Raw genomic sequence first — 21,174 nt, 5'->3', positions numbered from 1 at the left:
CATGGTCATAAGTATTCAGACCCTTTGCTCAGACACTCATATTTAAGTCACATGCTGTCCATTTCATTGTGATCCTCCTTGAGATGGTTCTACTCCTTCATTGGAGTCCAGCAGTGTTTAATTAAACTGATAGGACTTGATTTGCAAAGGCACACACCTGTCTATATAAGACCTCACAGCTCACAGTGCATGTCAGACCAAATGAGAATCATGAGGTCAAAGGAACTGGCCAAGGAGCTCAGAGACAGGATTGTGGCAAGGCACAGATCTGGCCAAGGTTACAACAGAATTTTTGCAGTACTCAAGGTTCCTAAGGGCACAGTGGCCTCCATAATCCTTAAATGGAAGAAGTTTGAGACCACCAGAAGTCTTCCTAGACCTGGCCGTCCAGCTAAAATGAGCAATCGAGGGAGAAGAGCCTTGGTGAGAAAGGTAAAGAAGAACCAAGATCACTGTGGCTGAGCTCCAGAGATGCAGTAGTGAGATGGGAGAAAGTTCCACAAAGTCAACTATCGCTGCAGCTCTCCACCAGTCAGGCCTTTATGGCAAAGTGGCTTAACGGAAGTCTCTCCTCAGTTCAAGACATATGAAAGCCCGCATAGAGTTTGTTACAAAACACATGAAGGACTCCCAGACTATGAGAAATAAGATTCTCTGGTCTGAGATGAAGATAGACCTTTTTGGTGATAATTCTAAGTGGTATGTGTGGAGAAAGCCAGGCACTGCTCATCACCTGCCCAATACAATCCCAACAGTGAAATATGGAGGTGGCAGCATCATGCTATGGGGGTGTTTTTCATCTGCAGGGACAGGACGTCTGGTTGCCATTGAAGGAAACATGAATGCAGCCAAGTACAGAGATATCCTGCTCTGGACCTCAGACTTGGCTGAAGGGTCAACTTCCAACAAGACAATGACCCTAAGCACACAGCTAAAATAACAAAGGAGTGGCTTCAGAACAACTCTGACCATTCTTGACCTAAATCCAATTGAGCATTTCTGTAGAGACCTGAAAGTGGCTGTCCACTAACGATCACAATCCAACCTGACGGAACTGGAGGGGGTCTGCAAGGAAGAATGGCAGAAGATCCCCAAATCCAGGTGTGAAAAACTTGTTGCATCATTCCCAAGAAGACTTTGTCACACGGAGGCAGGCAGAATGGGGATAGTGAACCCACTGGACCACAGTATACTGTGGAAGCTGAACCCTAGGAACCAGGGTGACAAAGACATAAGATAAATTGCAAGACTTTTTTGGTGACATAAAACAAGAAGACCCACAGGGAATACCCCCTGGACTGAGATACCTATACAGGGACTGTGCCGATACAACTAAGGAGACTCAAGTGAAACGGCTCCAAGACCAGAGGGTCAGACCCGAGAGGGATAGAGACACACCTGAGAAGCAAACGGGAGGTCCTGGGAATTGGAGGGGGAAGTACCAGATGATCCAGAGAGTACCCACAGAGTCCGCAGACAGATGATGGACAGATGGGACACGGAACTAGAAGAAAACATGGAGTGTTAATGAAAGGAAGATAAAGACCACACGAGCAAGCGCTTGTCTGCGACCTGAGGACAGCAACTAAGGAATAAACACAAAATTGCCCAGGCACCTCCCAAAGGAAGTGCGGACCTTAAATACACCCAGAACTCACCACGATTGGCTGAGAGGACATTTTAAGAAAAAGGGTGCGCTGGCCCTTTTAAATGCTTTGACAGCGGCGCACACGCACTCTGTGCTCGCTCCCCTGCAACCAGGAAGCGAGGGAGCGGAGGACGTACTCCGGACAGATGCTGCTGCATGAGGAATTGTCACGGGAGCGTTGACTGGGTGAGCAGGACTTCGGAGACCAGGGGGATGCCTGAGGGCAGGCGGGACCTAGTCCACCTGCAGCTTAAAAATGGGGCCCGTCGGCCAGAGCGCTACAGACTTATGGCTGTACTAGCTCAAAAGGGTGCTTCTAATCAATAGTGAGCAGAGGGTCTGAATACTTATGGCCATGTGATATTTCAGTTTTTCTTTTGAATTTACCAAATGGCAGCAATGAAACAAAGAGTGAAAAATTTTAAAGGGGTCTGAATATTTTCCGTACCCACTGTACACTGTGTTCCAAATTATTATGCAAATTGGATTTAAGTGTGATAAAGATTTAATTGTTTTGTTTTTCAAATAAACTCGTGGATGGTATTGTGTCTCAGGGCTCAATGTATCACTGAAATCAATCTTAAACACATGTGATAATTGGTTTTCCAGATGATTCTAATTAAAGGAAAACTACTTAAAAATGATGTTCCACATTATTAAGCAGGTCACAGTTTTCAAGTAACATGGGAAAGAAAAAGGATCTCTCTGCTGCCGAAAAGCATCAAATAGTGCAATGCCTTGGTGAAGGGATGAAAACATTAGAAATTTCCCGAAAACTTAAGCGTTATCATCGAAGTGTTAAGAGATTTGTGGCTGTATCTGAGCACAGATGTGTTTATGCTGATAAAGGCATAATGAGGAAGATTTCTGCCAGGCAAGTTCATCGGATTAAGAGAGCAGCTGCTAAAAAGCCATTACGAAGCAGCAAACAGATAGTTGAAGCTGCTGGTGCCTCTGGAGTCCCTCGAACTTCAAGGTGTAGGCTCCTTCAAAGGCTTGCTGTGGTGCATAAACCTACTATTCGGCCACCCTTAAACAGTGTTCACAAGCAGAAATGGTTGCAGTGGACCCACACATACATGAAGACTAATTTCCAAACAGTCTTGTTTACTGATAAGTGTTGAGCAACCCTGGATGGTCCAGATGGATGGAGTAGTGGATGGTTGGTGGATGGCACCATGTCCCAACAAGGCTGCAAGTCAGCAAGGAGGTGGAGGAGTCATGTTTTGGTCCAGAATTATGGAGAAACAGCTGGTAGGGTCCTTTAAGGTTCCTGAAGGTGTGAAAATGACCTCTGCAAAGTATACTGTATAGAGTTTCTGACTGACAACTTTCCTCCATGGTATAAAAAGCAGAAATGTGCCTTCAGGAGCAAAATCATCTTCATGCATGACAATGCCCCATCTCATGCTGCAAAGAATACCTCATTGGCTGCTATGGGCATAAAAGGAGATAAACTCATGGTGTGGCCACCATCTCCCCCTGACCTCAACCCTATAGAGAGCCTTTGGAGTATCATCAAGCAAAAGATCTATGAGGGTGGGAGGCAGTTCACATCAAAACAGCAGCTCTCGGAGGCTATTCCGACTTCATGCAAAGAAATACAAGCAGAAACTCTCCATAAACTCACAAGTTCAATGGATGCAAGAATTGTGAAGGTGACATCAAAGAAGGGTCCTATGTTAACATGTAACTTGGCCTGTTGGGATGTTTTGGAGTTAAATAGCTTTTTTGTTCAGTGAATGTGACCTCCTAATGCTGCTAATTCCACAAATGAGCATTTTCAGTTCTTTAAAACATATAAAATGTTTAGAAATTCTGCTGTGCCTAATAATTTGGAACAGTGCGTTTTGAGTTTTTATTCATTTTGGGGGATTATACTGTTATCATTGGGAGGTTTCTTCAATAAAATGCGATGTATACTCTAATGGGTGATTACTTTTATTAGACTGACTGTCATTTGCACCAACCATTTAGGAAAATCCGATAAAAATGTCAGTTGCATAATAATTTGGAACATAGTGTATATATGAGTCCAGTGGGCAGGCCTAGTCGGTGTATGCAGAGGTAGCTGTCAATCACTAGTAGGACCGCCCACTGGACTCATTTATATACAAACTCCAGGCAGCACAATGAATAAATTACAAGTTATACTGGGTCTTTTCCAACAAACCCACATATCCTTCTGCTCGGCTTTAATTTGCCTTTTTTAGATTCCTACATGTGTGAGGGCCAATGGGAGCAATAGCATCAACTTGTGCGGCTTCGGTGGTCATCCTTTTTTCTACGGATAATTATTAAATTCGGCTTTTGACATTGCCCTGACATGGGGCAACATTCAGAGCAAATCAGACACCATGTTCTTCTTCAAAAAGGGTTTACCGTTATTTTTCTATCAATCTGTTTTTTTTTCTTTCACCCGCAGTCATAAATCCATATAAGATGTCATCATGGGGCTCCGCGTCTGGGAGACGAAGACCAATTTAAAATAACAGACGTTGTCCTGTGCCGAATATAACAGCTACGATCATGGACAAGATGACGTTAATTTCTCCAAACCACGCCGCTGCTAATGAAGTTACATGGTAAGATTGTGATTAATAGCCATATTAATTGTAGATCCCTATCTTATTAAAGCACAATGTGCTGTTCCTGTAAATGGAGTCCACTATTAACCTGTTGTTTCCGTAATCTTAACAGTATGTCGTCCACACATTTGATTTGATTTGTGTTTTCAGATACATTTCAAATATCCCTTGAGGTAAAAGGAGTACTAGTAAAATATTATAAAATAGGCGCGCATAGAGTGGAGGTCCTGAACACTCAAAAAGTTACTTTCTATGGTGGTCACTTGCATTCAAGTGGCTCTGTGGCCAGATTTCACAATACACCCTGCATACATATTTAACCCCTTAACGACCAGAGCTATTTTCGGTTTTGCATTTTCGTTTTTCGCTCCCCAGAGCCGTAACTTTTTTTACTTTTCCGTCAATATGGCCATGTGAGGGCTTCTTTTTGCGGGACGAGTTGTACTTTTGAACGACACCATTGGTTTTACCATGTTGTGTACTAGAAAATTGGGTAAAAAATTCTAAGTGCAGTGAAATTGCAAAAATAGTGCAATCCCACACTTGCTTTTTGGGTGTTTTTTTTTTTTCACCATGTTCACTAAATGCTAAAACTGACCTGCCATTATGATTCTCCAGGTCATTGCGAGTTCATATAGAAAAGCCGCGGAGACACAATCACGTGTTTCTCAACGCAAGCAATGAATAGCCAGGTCTTTCACCGGGAAGGAACAACCACGGGAAGGGCAGCATCCAATAAAGGGCAACCACCTATGCCAAAACATGGTATCCATCCACAGACAGCTGTTTCGGGGTATTTGCCCCTCATCAGTGTGGAGTAGGAAACTGGCTATTAGGAGCAGTGCCTAGTGAAAAGACTATAAACATAAGGATGAATGACCTCGGGGAGATCAAGAGATCAAAACATCCAACACCGCGGAGACACCATCAAGTGTTTCTCCACGCGGTGATCCAGAACACTGCCCCCATCCCTTAAGGGAAATATGCAAGTGCATGTAGAAAAGCCGCGGAGACACCATCACATGTTTCTCAACGCAAGCAATGAATAGCCAGGTCTTTCACCGGGAAGGAACAACCATGGGAAGGGCAGCATCCAATAAAGGAAAACCACCTATGCCAAAACATGGTATCCATCCACAGACAGCTGTTTTGGGGTATTTGCCCCTCATCAGTGTGGAGTAGGAAACTGCCTATTAGGAGCAGTGCCTAGTAAAATAGCCAGTTTCCTACTCCACACTGATGAGGGGCAAACACCACGAAACAGCTGTCTGTGGATGGATACCATGTTTTGGCATAGGTGGTTTTCCTTTATTGGATGCTGCCCTTCCCGTGGTTGTTCCTTCCCGGTGAAAGACCTGGCTATTCATTGCTTGCGTTGAGAAACACGTGATGGTGTCTCCGCGGCTTTTCTACATGCATTTGCATATTTCCCATAAGAGATGGGGGCAGTGTTCTGGATCACTGCGTTGAGAAACACGTGATGGTGTCTCCGCGGTGTTGGATGTTTTGATCTCCCCGAGGTCATTCACCCTTATGTTTATTGCGAGTTCATAGACACCAAACATGTCTAGGTTCTTGTTTATTTAAGTGGTAAAAAAAAATTCAAAGTTTGTTAAAAAGAAAAATTGTGCTATTTTCCGATACCCGTAGCGTCTCCATTTTTCATTATCTCGGTTTAATTGAGAGCTTATTTTTTGCACGCCGAGCTGGTGTTTTTAATGATACCATTTCTGTGCAGATACGATCTTTTGATCACCTGTTATTGCATTTTAAAGCAATGTTGCGGCAAACAAAAAAACTTAATTCTGGTGTTTTGACTTTCTCACTACGCCATTTACTGATCGAGTTGACTTTTTTTTTTTAATATTGATCGGACGATTCTGAACGCGGCGATGCCAAATATGTGTATGTTTGATTTTTTTTTTTCTTATTTTATTTTGAATGGGATAAAAGGGGGGTGATTTTATATATATTTTTAATATTTTTTTAAAAACCTTTTTTTTTTTTTTAAACTTTTGGCATGCTTCAATAGTCTCCATTGAAGACTAGAAGATGCCATAACTCGATCGGCTCTGCTACATACAGGTGATGATCAGATCGCCTGTATGTAACAGAATTGCTCACTTGCTATGTGCACTGACCATAGGGTGGTGCTCATATCAGTCTGGCAGTGACAACCATAGAGGTCTGCTAGAGACCTCTGGATGTCATGCCAACCCATCGGTGACCCGCGATCACGTGGCGGGGTCACCGTTGTGCAAGATTTCGGGTGCAGTTGCCGGAAGCACAAGTTAAATGCTGCTGTCAGACTTTGACAGCAGCATTTAACGGGTTAACAGCCGCAGGTGGATCGCGATTCCATCCACGGCTATTAGTGGCACATGACAGCTGTTCAAAACAGCTGACCTGTGCCGGAAAAGATGTGGGCTCGGAAAGGGGTTAAATAGATCTTGAACTTTGAGGCTGGTGTACTCGCTATGAAAATCCATCTCACCTTGCCTGATTGACAGCGTCCCTCACACTGCTCAGTACAATCTGCAGAGGTCACTCAGGCTGGGTGGGTGGACACTGGATATATTTGGACTCATGTGCTCTCTCCCTTTAAAATGTTCATCCTAAAGGGAACCTGGCATTAGATTTATGATGCCCACATCAGGGGCAACATGAATTGGATCCTTGCTCCACGATTGCAGCGAGGTATGTTTTACTTTGAAAAACTGCGGCGTTTTTGAGAAAACATAACTTGAAAAGCCAGCCGATAACCATAGGGAGGAACCTGATTAGTCCTGTGCAGTCACCAGCCGGATTCTCCCCACCGTGTTCCAGTTGCTTGTCATGACTCTCTTTATGTACACACATATGGATTAAGGGCTCATACAAGAATGTAATTTCCATAAGGGACTTTCTCTTTCTAAGAAACTTTGTCTATTTTTTAGGTCTTTGCGGTTAAAGCATGAATTTGAAGATCAAAATGAAGTGGCGGAGCTCCGTTATAAACTTAACAAGGCTAAAAGTGAAAATGTAGAGTTGGTTGCAAAGCATAATGAAGAGGTGAGCTATCAATATAAGAGTATCGGGCACCACCAAATATTAATGGGATCCACCTAATGAGTACAAAATACACACAATCAAAGAAAAGAAGTATACAAATACAGGGATCACCTAATAAATTGATTTTATTTAATATACAACAAACCACAAACATGATTAAAACAATTAAAAAAGCCCATGACTATAAGACCAAACCAAACAACCCCATTAATGGGGTTGTATTTATCCCTTGCTAACCAGAAATGTGTGTATGAAAATATCTTAAACAGAGGTAAAGTATTAAATTATCATTCTGTCACAGGTTTACCGCAACAAAGAGGAGCCAGGAGACCAGAGCCTCTGATTTCTCCTACTCCTTCACTGTTTAGAAGCACTTCACCTTCATATTAACCCCTTCATGACCCAGCCTATTTTGGCCTTAATGACCTTGCCGTTTTTTGCAATTCTGACCAGTGTCCCTTTATGAGGTAATAACTCGGGAACGCTTCAACGGATCGTAGCGATTCTGAGATTGTTTTTTCGTGACATATTGGGCTTCGTGTTAGTGGTAAATTTAGGTCGATAATTTCTGCGTTTATTTGTGAAAAAAATGGAAATTTGGCGAAAATTTTGAAAATTTTGCAATTTTCACATTTTGAATTTTTATTCTGTTAAACCAGAGAGTTATGTGACACAAAATAGTAAATAAATAACTTTTCCCACATGTCTACTTTACATCAGCACAATTTTGGAAACAACATTTTTTTTTTGCTAGGAAGTTATAAGGGTTAAAATTTGACCAGTGATTTCTCATTTTTACAACAAAATTTACAAAACCATTTTTTTTAGGGACCACCTCACATTTGAAGTCAATTTGAGGGTTCTATATGGCTGAAAATACCCAAAAGTGACACCATTCTAAAAACTGCACCCCTCAAGGTGCTCAAAACCACATTCAAGAAGTTTATTAACCCTTCAGGTGTTTCACAGCAGCAGAAGCAACATGGAAGGAAAAAATTAACAATTAACTTTTTAGTCACAAAAATGATCTTTTAGCAACAATTTTTTTATTTTCCCAAGGGTAAAAGGAGAAACTGGACCACGAAAGTTGTTGTCCAATTTGTTCTGAGTACGCTGATACCTCATATGTGGGGGTAAACCACTGTTTGGGCGCACGGCAGAACTCGGAAGGGAAGGAGCGCCATTTGACTTTTTGAATGAAAAATTGGCTCCAATCTTTAGCGGACACCATGTCGCGTTTGGAGAGCCCCCGTGTGCCTAAACATTGGAGCTCCCCCACAAGTGACCCCATTTTGGAAACTAGACACCCCAAGGAACTTATCTAGATGCATAGTGAGCACTTTAAACCCCCAGGTGCTTCACAAATTGATCCGTAAAAATGAAAAAGTACTTTTTTTTTCACAAAAAAATTATTTTAGCCTCAATTTTTTAATTTTCACATGGGCAACAGGATAAAATGGATCCTAAAATTTGTTGGGCAATTTCTCCTGAGTACGCCGATACCTCATATGTGGGGGTAAACCACTGTTTGGGCGCATGGCAAGGCTCGGAAGGGAAGGCGCGCCATTTGACTTTTTGAATGGAAAAGTAGCTCCAATCGTTAGCGGACACCATGTCGCGTTTGGAGAGCCCCTGTGTGCCTAAACATTGCAGCTCCCCCACAAGTGACCCCATTTTGGAAACTAGACCCCCCAAGGAACTTATATAGATGCATAGTGAGCACTTTAAACCAACAAGTGCTTCACAGAAGTTTATAACGCAGGGCCGTGAAAATAAAAAATAATTTTTCTTTCCTCAAAAATGATTTTTAGCCCAGAATTTTTTATTTTCCCAAGGGTAACAGGAGAAATTGGACCCCAAATGTTGTTGTCCAGTTTGTCCTGAGTACAATGATGCCCCATATGTGGGGGTAAACCACTGTTTGGGTGCACGGCAGGGCTTGGAAGGGAAGGCACGCCATTTGGCTTTTTGAATGGAAAATTAGCTCCAATCATTAGCGGACACCATGTCGCGTTTGGAGGGCCCCTGTGTGCCTAAACATTGGAGCTTCCCCATAAGTGACCCCATTTTGGAAACTAGACCTCCCAAGGAACTAATCTAGATGTGTGGTGAGCACTTTGAACCCCCAAGTGCTTCACAGAAGTTTATAACGCAGAGCCATGAAAATAAAAAATAATTTTTCTTTCCTCAAAAATAATTTTTTAGCCCGCAATTTTTTATTTTCCCAAGGGTTACAGGAGAAATTGGACCCCAAAAGTTGTTGATCAGTTTCTTCTGAGTACGCTGGTACCACATATGTGGGGGTAAAGCACTGTTTGGGCACATGCCGGGGCTTGGAAGTGAAGTAGTGACGTTTTGAAATGCAGACTTTGATGGAATGCTCTGCGGGCATCACGTTGCGTTTGCAGAGCCCCTGATGTGCCTAAACAGTAGAAACTCCCCACAAGTGACCCCATTTTGGAAACTAAACCCCCAAGGGAACTTATCTAGATGTGTGGTGAGCACTTTGAACCCCCAAGTGCTTCACAGAAGTTTATAACGCAGAGCCGTGAAAATAAAAAATCATTTTTCTTTCCTCAAAAATAATTTTTTAGCCCGCAATTTTTTTTTCCCCAAGGGTTACAGGAGAAATTGGACCCCAAAAGTTGTTGATCAGTTTCTCCTGAGTACGCTGGTATCCCATATGTGGGGGTAAAGCACTGTTTGGGCACACGTCGGGGCTCGGAAGGGAGAGAGCACCATTTTACTTTTTCAACGCAAGATTGGCTGGAATCAATGGTGGCGCCGTGTCGCGTTTGGAGACCCCCTGATGTGCCTAAAAAGTGGAAACCCCTCAATTCTAACTCCAACACTAACCCCAACACATCCCTAACTCTAATCCCAACCCTAACCACAACCCTAACCCCAACACACCCCTAACCCTAGTCTTACCCCTAATTCCAACCCTAAGGCTATGTGCTCACGTTGCGGATTTGTGTGGATTTTTCCGCAGTTTTTGAAAAATCTGCAGGTAAAACGCACTGCGCTTTACCTGCGGATTTACCGCGGATTTCCAGTGTTTTTTGTGTGGATTTCACTTGCGGATTCCTATTATGGAGCAGGTGTAAAACGCTGCGGAATTGCACAAAGAATTGACATGCTGCGGAAAATACAACGCAGCGTTTCCGCGCTGTATTTTCCGCACCATGGGCACAGCGGATTTGGTTTTCCATAGGTTTACGTGGTACTGTAAACGTGATGGAAAACTGATACGAATCCGCAGCGACCAATCCGCTGCGGATCCGCAGCCAAATCCGCACCGTGTGCACATAGCCTAATTCTAACCCTAATTCTAACCCTAAGTGCAACCCTAGCCCTAAGTGCAACCCTAGCCCTAAGTGCAACCCTAAGTGCAACCCTAGCCCTAAGTGCAACCCTAAGTGCAACCCTAGCCCTAAGTGCAACCCTAGCCCTAAGTGCAACCCTAGCCCTAAGTGCAACCCTAAGTGCAACCCTAAGTGCAACCCTAGCCCTAAGTGCAACCCTAAGTGCAACCCTAGCCCTAAGTGCAACCCTAAGTGCAACCCTAGCCCTAAGTGCAACCCTAGCCCTAAGTGCAACCCTAGCCCTAAGTGCAACCCTAGCCCTAAGTGCAACCCTAGCCCTAAGTGCAACCCTAGCCCTAAGTGCAACCCTAAGTGCAACCCTAAGTGCAACCCTAAGTGCAACCCTAAGTGCAACCCTAGCCCTAAGTGCAACCCTAGCCCTAAGTGCAACCCTAGCCCTAAGTGCAACCCTAAGTGCAACCCTAGCCCTAAGTGCAACCCTAGCCCTAAGTGCAACCCTAAGTGCAACCCTAGCCCTAAGTGCAACCCTAAGTGCAACCCTAGCCCTAAGTGCAACCCTAAGTGCAACCCTACCCCTAACCCTACCCCTAACCCTAACCCTAATGGAAAAACAAAAATAATTATATTTTCTGTATTTTATTATTGTCCCTACCTATGGGGGTGATAAAGGGGGTGATTTATTTACTATTTTTTTTATTTTGATCGCTGTGATAGAACTTATCACAGCGACCAAAATGTGCAGGAACGAATCTGCCGGCTGGCAGATTCGGCGGGCGCACTGCGCATGCGCCCGCCATTTTCCAAGATGGCCGCGCCCATGAAGCAGACGGCCGGACACCGGGAGGGACATCGGAGCTAGGTAAGTATGGGGGGGTGGGACCGGAACACGGGGGGGGGGGGATCGGAGGACCTGGGGAGCGGACAGGAGGACCGGGGAAGCCGACAGGAGGGAGGAGGGGAGCGGAACGGAGATCGGGGCAAAAAGGACGACTGTGGGGGCGCTCGGTGGGGTGGGGACAGATCGGGGTCTCCAGCCATGGCAGATGCTATTGCAGCATCGGCCATGGCTGGATTGTAATATTTCACCATTTTCATAGGTGAAATATTACAAATCGCTCTGATTGGCAGTTTCACTTTCAACAGCCAATCAGAGCGATCGTAGCCACGGGGGGGTGAAGCCACCCCCCCTGGGCTGAAGTACCACTCCCCCTGTCTCTGCAGATCGGGTAAAATGGGAGTTAACCCCTTCACCCGATCTGCAGGGACGCGATCATTCTGTGACACAGCATATGCGTCACAGGTCGGATTGGCACCGACTTTCATGACGCATACGCTGTGTCACAGGTCGGGAAGGGGTTAAAGAGCTCCTGGAAGCTTCCCTGCATTAAGGCTCTCAGCTGTTCACTGTTAGCCACTCCCATCTCATATATAAACTAGGCCCTGGCTAACACTCATTGTCAGAGCTGGCTTATGCTGCATGGCTTGTGGTTATTGGTTGATGCTTGTTATTGGAGAAGGCGTTTGGTGGGTTTATCTGAGACTGTTGCTAGGTTTTGAGAGTGTGATAATCCCCTTTATTCTCCTATTTTTGTTTAACCCCATCCTCACTCCCTGTTGTTGCGTTTGTTGTTCGTGTGAGTATATTTGTATGATTGGTATTTTCCTTTATCCTGGTTCGTATTACCTTGTTAGTCTGTTTGGTGTATTAGGGTATACTACTACTCCCCTCTTCCCTGGGTGGGGGAGGGGTTCGGACTAAGGGCAGATTCAGGAGCTAAGGCAAGGTATGTGGCCCCGGCGTCTTCACCATCAAAAGTAATCCAGGGAACAGGGCGAACTAGGGCATCCCTAGTGTTAGGGAGAGGGAAGGAGCCCCTGGTCCTGGGACACCCGACAACAGTCATGACACATTCAAGAAGTTTCTCTACTTGTACATAGAACTTATAACATCTGAAATGCCATATTAAATTAAGTAGAGCCCACCCAATTACAATAAGATGTTAAATGCAGAAAATATGCTGCCAGCATAATAAACATGAATGATTCATGTGAAAAAAGAAAAAATAATATATAGGAATTATTGAAGAGGGCACGTGCTCGGATAAGGTGTTATCCGAGTCCGTTCATGCTCGGGTGCTAACTGAGTGACCTCGACGTGCTCTAATAATATGTTCAAGTCCCCATGCCTGCATGTTTCGATGCTGGTCAACAGCCACAACATATGCAGGGATTGCCTAACAAACGGGCATCTCCATTTTACCCGCACTGCCTTCCCGATTTATGGAGCACATTTCTTAGTGTGTTAAATTCCATTCATTGTATTCCTCAATATTGTCGTCCTCCTTTTTTTTTTCCATACGATTACACGCTTGACAGAACCTACTTTTATTACGTAGACAAAGAAATGGAACATTCACCCGGTCTTTCTTGCTGAATTCCTTTAATCCATATAAGATGATATCAACATCTCAATAAAGTGAATGGTGTGGTGTGCAGGAGACAAGGGAGTGAGCAGATGAACAACCCGTCAGGTTGTACAGCATCTGAATTCTCTGAATGGCTCTCACTGGGCATGAACTTCCGGTGTTTGGCTGACGTAACTCAGCCCACCTGACCCCAACTCCACCCATTCGTCAATTTAATTGGCTGACTTAAAGAAGGCGGGGTTTTGGCCATGGGTGGGCGGAGTGTCGGCCACATTCACTTCATTATAAATATGCGTTCACATATTGTGAACACATATTTAGTAGGGATCCATTTATGACTGTGAAGCAGTTTTCTTAACTGAGCCTTCATGGTTTCTGATAGAGATATATCTATATATACACTTATATGAAAAAGTTTGGGCACCCCTATTAATCTTAAGTTTAATGTTTTATAAAAAAAAATTTTTTTGCAACAGCTATTTCAGTTTCATATATCTAATAACTGTTGGACACAGTAATGTTTCTGCCTTGAAATGAGGTTTATTGTACTAACAGAAAATGTGCAATCTGCATTCAAACAAAATTTGACAGGTGCATAAGTATGGGCACCCTTATCATTTTCTTGTTTTAAATACTCCTACCTACTTTTTACTGACTTACTAAAGCACTTTTTTTGGTTTTGTAACCTCATTGAACTTTGACCTTCATAGCCAGGCGTATGTAATCATGAGAAAAGCTACTTAAAGTGGCCACTTGCAAGTTGTTCTCCTGTTTGACTCTCCTCTGAAGGGTGGCATCATGGGCTCCTCAAAAGAACTGTCAAATGATCTGAAAACAAAGATTATTCAACATAGTTGTTCAGGGGAAGGATACAAAAAGCTGTCTAAGAGATTTAACCTGTCAATTTCCACTGTGAGGAACATAGTAAGGAAATGGAACAACACAGGTACAGTTCTTGTTAAGGCCAGAAGTGGCAGGCCAAGAAAAACATCAGAAAGGCAGAGAAGAAGAATGGTGAGATCAGTCAAGGACAATCCTCAGACCACCTCCAGAGAGCTGCAGCATCAACTTGCTGCAGATGGTGTCACTGTGCATCGGTCAACTATACAATGCACTTTGCACAAGGAGAAGCTGTATGGGAGAGTGATGCGAAAGAAGCCGTTTCTGCAAGCACGCCACAAACCGAGTCGGCTGAGGTATGCAAAAGCACATTTGGAGAAGCCAATTTCTTTTTGGAAGAAGGTCCTGTGGACTGATGAAACCAAGATTGAGTTGTTTGGTCATACAAAAAGGCGTTATGCATGGCGGCCAAAAAACACAGCATTCCAAGAAAAACACTTGCTACCCACAGTAAAATTTGGTGGAGGTTCCATCATGCTTTGGGGCTGTGTGGCCAATGCCGGCACTGGGAATCTTGTTAAAGTTGAGGGACGCAGGGATTCCTCTCAGTATCAGCAGATTCTTGACAATAATGTTCATGAGTCAGTGACAAAGTTGAAGTTACGCAGGGGATGGATCTTTCAGCAAGACAATGATCCAAAACACCGCTCCAAATCTACTCAGGCATTCATGCAGAGGAACAATTACACTGTTCTGGAATGGCCATCCCAGTCCCCAGACCTGAATATCATTGAACATCTGTGGGATCATTTGAAGAGGGCTGTCCATGCTCGGCGACCATCAAACTTAACTGAACTGGAATTGTTTAGTAAAGAGGAATGGTCAAAAATACCTTCATCGAGGATCCAGGAACTCATTAAAAGCTACAGGAAGCGACTAGAGGCTGTTATTTCTGCAAAAGGAGGATCTACTAAATATTAATGTCACTTTTCTGGTGAGGTGCCCATACTTATGCACCTGTCAAATTTTGTTTGAATGCAGATTGCACATTTTCTGTTAGTACAATAAACCTCATTTGAAGGCAGAAACATTACTGTGTCCAACAGTTATTAGATATATGAAACTGAAATAGCTGTTGCAAAAAAAAACAATTTTTACAAAACATTAAGCTTAAGATTAATAGGGGTGCGCAAACTTTTTCATATAACTGTGTGTATATATATATATCTCCTACAACAAAGCTCGGAGTATATAAACCCAAGACTATTTCTTATTAAAATATAACAATTCAATTTATTAATGTAGACTAAATATATATCCAGACTTCATAGACAAGGTACAGACAGAGCTCGTATACGGGGGACAGAACACATTGAAATTGCAACACGGGTTCAGTTTAACAGAACACTATAAACATACCATGCTGAACACATATGTAATAAGCTATTTCAAAAAAGGGCATAGTGCCTTATAAAATGCAGCAGTGTATGTTCCTAGTTTGGCCACATCAGTAACTTGTTGTGTAACCTATAATAAATCCTAAGGTGGGAAGAAAAAGAGGTAATAAGGCCATGTTAATCTCACCCATAAGGTATGTGCTAGTGTGTGTCCAGCAGCCCCAATGTGTATATACATACACTGTTCAAAAAAATAAAGGGAACACTTAAACAACAGAATCTAACTCCAAGTAAATCAAACTTCTGTGAAATCGAACTGTTCACTTAGGAAGCATCACTGTTTGACAATCAATTTCCCATGCTGTTGTGCAAATGGAATAGACAACAGATGGAAATTATTGCCAATTATCAAGACACACTCAATAAGGAGTGGTTCTGCAGGTGGGGACCACAGGCCACATCTCAGTACCAATGCTTTCTGGCTGATGTTTTGGTCACTTTTGAATGTTGGTTGTGCTTTCACACTCGTGTTAGTGGAGCGGCCCCCAGACGCAGGACGGCGGGGTACTCGGTATACCGGGTCTATCGATTCTGAGGATGTCACGGTGGCCTGACCCCGTCTGTGGTCCTGCTAAGGGGCGCCCAATAAAAGGTGTAGGTGGTGGTGTAGGTCGCAGTAAATAACGAGGACACAGGGTTGCAGTCTCTTTACCTCTTTACTGAAGGCTTCGGCATCCACAATCCAGAGCACTGCTAACAGGGCTGGCTGAGACCGGCCGGTCCGAAGGCACATCCAGAGTTCCCTTTGCAGGTGGAAATCAGTGCCTACCTACTAACGCCTGGGTGTTGTAGTACTTCCCTGCTGAGCACCACGGAATAGTCCTCACAACTGTCGTGTATGTTTCTGTTCTTTCTCTCCGTCCCCCAGATGATATGGATAGGACGCACCCGTATGACGGGGTAGGCCTAGAGTTATTTTATAGGGACCCTAGAGACGCCCCTCTCCCACAATTGCCTCCGTTGTCTTCATTAGGTGATTTAGGTGAGACAGCCAACCTAAAGTTAACTGCCCTGACGTTGGTTTGAAGTAATGCGTGGAGCCCAATACTTCCTCAGCGTTCCGGCTACGCGCCTCAGTAGGATGTTGCTGATCTCGGGGCACGACTCCTACTGGTTCTATCGCCTTTGTGCTCTGATCTCGTTTCTCACTTCTCCACAATATACTTCGCTTCGTGTCCTTTCTTAGGATGCCGCCTCAATGAAGTGCAGGCGCGGCTCCGTAACGATCTGTCCTGTTCACTAGGCCACTGCCAGGATCCCACCCCTGACAGGGACCCCCCTGGATCTTCCCAAGCAACGCTCTTCTCTCACTAGATGTTACCTGGGCAAAACCCAGTCAGCTTCTCTCTAACTTCCTATCCAGCCCCCAGTTTTACCAGAGTGTGAGGAGTGGCCTAATACATAGAACCCTTTGCTCCCCCTGGTGGCCAGAATGTGAAGTGTAATGTGTGACAGTGATACCTGGTCAGGTAAACTCCTTAAGTGCCATCAGACGTACCATCACTCCCCTTAGTGGCGGGGCGACAGTACTGCAACGACCAGGACTCTGGGGCGCTGCACTAGCATGACACAGACTCTACAACCCACACAAGTGGCTCAGGTAATGCAGCTCATCCAGGATGGCACATCAATGCAAGCTGTGGCAAGAAGGTTTGCTGTGTCTGTCATTGTAGTGTCCAGAGGCTGGAGGCACTACCAGGAGACAGGCCAGTACATCGGGAGACGTGGAGGGGGCCATAGGAGGGCAATAACCCAGTATCAGGACCACTACCTCAGCCTTTATTCAAGGGAGAACAGGAGGAGCACTTCTAGAGCCCTGCAAAATGGCCTCTAGCAGGCCACAAATGTGCATGTGTCTGCACAAACGGTTAGAAACCGACTCCATGAGGATGGTCTGAGTGCCTGACGTCCACAGATGGGGCTTGTGCTGACAGCCCAACACCGTGCAGGACGATTGGCATTTGCCACAGAACACCAAGATTAGCAAATTCGCCATTGGCACCCTGTGCTTATGAAAGCAGATTCACACTGAGCACATGTGACAGACATGACAGAGTCTGGAGACCCCATGGAGAGCGATCTGCCTACAACATCCTTCAGCATGACCGGTTTGGCAGTGGGTCAGTAATGGTGTGGGGTGGCATTTCTTTGGAGGGCCGCACAGCCCTCCATGTGCTTGCCAGAGGTAGCCTGACTGCCATTAGGTACCGAGATATGGTCTCACAAGGGGTCCGAGGATCTTATGCTGGTGCAGTGGGCCCTGGGTTCCTCCTAATTCAGGACAATGCCAGACCTCATGTAGCTGGAGTGTGTCAGCAGTTCCTGCAAGATGAAGGTATGGACCGTCCCACCCGTTCCCCAGACCTGAATCCGATTGAACCCATCTGGGAGTAGATCCTTCAGGAGACCTTCCGCCGCCTCATCAGGAGCATGCCCAGGCGTTGTAGGGAGGTCATACAGGCACATGGAGGCCACACACACTACTGAGCATCATTTCCTTGTCTTGAGGCATTTCCACTGAAGTTGGATCAGCCTGGAATTTAATTTTCCACTTTGATTTCGAGTATCATTCCAAATCCAGACCTCCATTGGATATTCATTTTGATTTGCATTGATCATTTTTAGGTTTTATTGTTCTCAACACATTCCACTATGTAATGAATAAAGATTTGCAACTGAAATATTTCATTCAGTGATATCTAGGATGTGGGATTTTAGTGTTCCCTTTATTTTTTCGAGCAGTGTATATATGCTCACCTATTCGCTCGCTGATCAGTGTGAAGGTGTGCGACTTAACTGACATCCAATCTTCTGCAGCAACAGTCAGTGTTGGTGTGCACACTGACACTGGCTCTTCAATCCCCTAGTTGGGGAAAAGATTTGGGGCTACATCAACATTTTACAGTGAAAAAAAAAATGTATTCCATTTATTTTAACTAATTTAGCAGGTTTCATATAGCTATTATCAGTGCACACTCAGTCACACCATACAGTATACCAGAGTGATTGATAATATCCTGATGAAGGGGGACTCTGAAACCGGTAGATTTGGCTCTGTTTGTTTATTTGCTATTGAGTTGTAAAAGTTTTTTTTTAATCTATTAAATTCATTCTGCGAATTACTTGCTGGATTGGCAATAACTCCAGTATGTGGTTTCACTTGCACTGCATTGGTCTATGTGCAAAGAAGAGAGGCTGACCTAGGAGAAGGGGGGATGGGAATCGTTCTCCACCATGCCAAGTAAGTAGAGCTTCAATCCTTCAACTCCCCATGTGGACTCGCTGTGCTCTTTCGCTGGTGCTCCTAGGGAACAAAATAGCTGATTTTACTGAAATCTGCAGTTTCAGTAGTTTCATTAACATGTATAGCGATTTTAAGGGGACCCTGCCACCAGGATTTCACCCTCCCAAACTACGTATATGTGCATGTAGGTCTTTCAAAGACAAGTCCAGCAACATCTTTACATGGCCGGTCCCTTCCTCCATTACTGAGAAATCAGCATTTGAATTGATATGGAGATGAGGCTGTAGAACTATTTGTAGATCTAAAGCCTCTGTCACTCCAGCTCTATTCCTTGCTCCGCACTGCTTTTTCCTACTTCAATGACAGCCCTTACTCAGCGTAAATTCTTGAGCTGAAGCAGGAGGAGGAGGGGTTAGGCAAAGAATAGAGCTGGAGTGACAAAGGCTTCAGATCTACCATATCCATTTGCATATCAATTAGAACGCTAATATCTCAGTAATTGATGAACAGACTGGTCATGTAATAGTATTGCTGGACTTGCCTTTGAAAGAGCTACATAAGTATATAAATAGTTTAAGGGTGAAATCCTGCTGACGGATTCCCTTTTAAGCTTACATTTTTGCCTTATAAGCTTTACAATTCTTCACTAAGAATTTGAATAATGAAGTAGCCTTTTTAGTTAGGAAGAGGTCTAGTGCCGCCTATTGGAAGTAGCCTTCCCACACGACTTGGGATAAGAGGCCAAACCAGAATCTCCATTTACAGACACCGGTTTCAAGTATTTGCCCCCTCATCAGTGCAAAGCGGGAAATCTAGTATGGCTGGGTGAGAGGCCTCTGACAGGGTGGCACTAGAGTTCCTCTTCTTTTCCTCTCAGAAGAAGCTCCTAGTAAATGATGCAGTACGTTTTCAGCTAGTTGTCCTAATCTAAAAATGAGCACTGTAATAATGGAACCCAAATCATGCATATCCCATTTTGTCCCTAGCTGTTGTCTTGTGAGAGCCAGTTGGCCAAGCTCCGTTCTGAAGTTGAGAAAGGAGAAGCTGTTCGTCAGAGTCTGGAATATGAGTTGGCGGTGGCAAGGAAGCAGTGTGGTGTGGAAAGAATAGCTCTGCAAGAGGAGAAAGACAATTTCGTTGAGGAACAAGAACTTTTTAAAGGTAAAGTAGCTTTCCATTAGGTGCAAGCACCCAACCACTATCAAAGTCGGCTGACTTCTCAAGCCTTGTAATCTGTCATGAGACTATAGTAGGCTTCTATTCCAGAAAAATAGCGCTTTATCTGACAGCACTTTACAGTAGTGATCTAGCACTCTAAGGACTATTAAAGGAACCTGTCACCAGAAATAACGCTGTTACCCTGCAGATATGGGGTCATTCTGCAGGTTAACAGCGTTATGATGCTGTCCGGCGCTTGCACTTAGCCAAGTGCAGTGGGGAGAAAATGATCTTTATTCTCCCTGCCAGCATTCAGTATTCAGTCATGGATGGGTGGCACCGGTTATGCACCAGGTCCTGCCTGACAGCCGACCCCAATGTAGAGCCAGTGTCAGTCAGGGCCGGCGGCGATGACACAGCGGCCACACTGTATACTAAGAGCGGTGACTAAACCAGTGCCGCCCTATGACTGAATGCGGCGGGGAGAATATATATCATTTTCTCCCATCTGCATTGGGCTGTGCGCAGGCGCCTGACAGCATCATAGCGCTGTTAACCTGCCAGTTAACCCCATATCTGCAGGTTAACAGTGTTGTTCCTGGTGACAGGTTCCCTTTAAGTCAGTGTCTGACCATGTAGTACACCGTATGGAGAGGCTGGGTTCACTAGAGTGAGTCCCCCTTACCGGGCAGCTATTTGCTCTGTCTTATGGATCTCCCCCAGAGAGGGGATGACCTCTGTGATGAGCAAATATTTACTGAACACTTACTGGTGATTTGATTTGTCATCCTGCCCTGCTGTAAAACTTGTTTTTAGGATATTACTGCAATATATGTATTAATATGAAAAAGGAATTTGTATTTCACAAACAGCACAAATTGAAGAACTCCAAAAAAAGATGCACACCGTAGAAGAAAAGTTCCAGAGCACACAGTTTAATTGGCAGGAAGCACAGAAAAAACTTGACAGTGATTTGAAGGGTCAAGACCTTGAGATTGAAAAGTACCAAAAGGACCAGGAGATGCTTATGTCAGAGAAGAGCAGTCTGGAAGCCGACATTCAGGTATCTGCCGTGTGGGTGTATGACTGCAGCATGCCAGCAGAACTGTCCACTGGCTGCCCTCACATCACGGCTGCTGGATGGCTACATTATGGCACGTAGAGTAGCTCAGATCTTGGTTGTTTTTTGTTTTTAAGTTTATCATCTTGGGACATCTTGAGACACGAGGAAATTAAGGAAAGGACACATGATATATATGACCAGTTGTGATGTGACGTTGCTAAACTTGTGTACATAATACAGAGCTTATATCTGATATGAGTTCTACATTACAGGCACTGCTATTCCCGGTGGCTCATATGACGTTGTATCACATGACCACTACAGCCAATCAGATGACTGATTGGCTGAAGCACATCAACATTTCTTGATAGTG

At 44.3% G+C, this 21,174-nt stretch overlaps 1 protein-coding gene across 2 annotated transcripts in view; it reads left to right on the top strand.

Moving 5' to 3' along the window:
* The window catches only part of CCDC171 (coiled-coil domain containing 171), a 104,575-nt gene that overhangs the window by 6,097 nt on the left and 77,304 nt on the right, over positions 1–21,174 (top strand). For both annotated transcript variants that reach the window (XM_077250025.1, XM_077250017.1), the window contains exons 2-5: positions 4,074–4,233; positions 7,173–7,287; positions 19,567–19,741; positions 20,611–20,801. In XM_077250025.1, coding sequence (XP_077106140.1) covers positions 4,178–4,233; positions 7,173–7,287; positions 19,567–19,741; positions 20,611–20,801 — 537 coding nt within the window. In that variant the 5' untranslated portion in view covers positions 4,074–4,177. The remainder of the gene's footprint in view (positions 1–4,073; positions 4,234–7,172; positions 7,288–19,566; positions 19,742–20,610; positions 20,802–21,174) is intronic.

The sequence above is a fragment of the Ranitomeya variabilis genome, chromosome 1 (assembly GCF_051348905.1).
Source record: "Ranitomeya variabilis isolate aRanVar5 chromosome 1, aRanVar5.hap1, whole genome shotgun sequence".
Classification (NCBI taxonomy): Eukaryota; Metazoa; Chordata; class Amphibia; order Anura; family Dendrobatidae; genus Ranitomeya; species Ranitomeya variabilis.
This window is presented reverse-complemented; position numbering and strand designations above follow the sequence as displayed.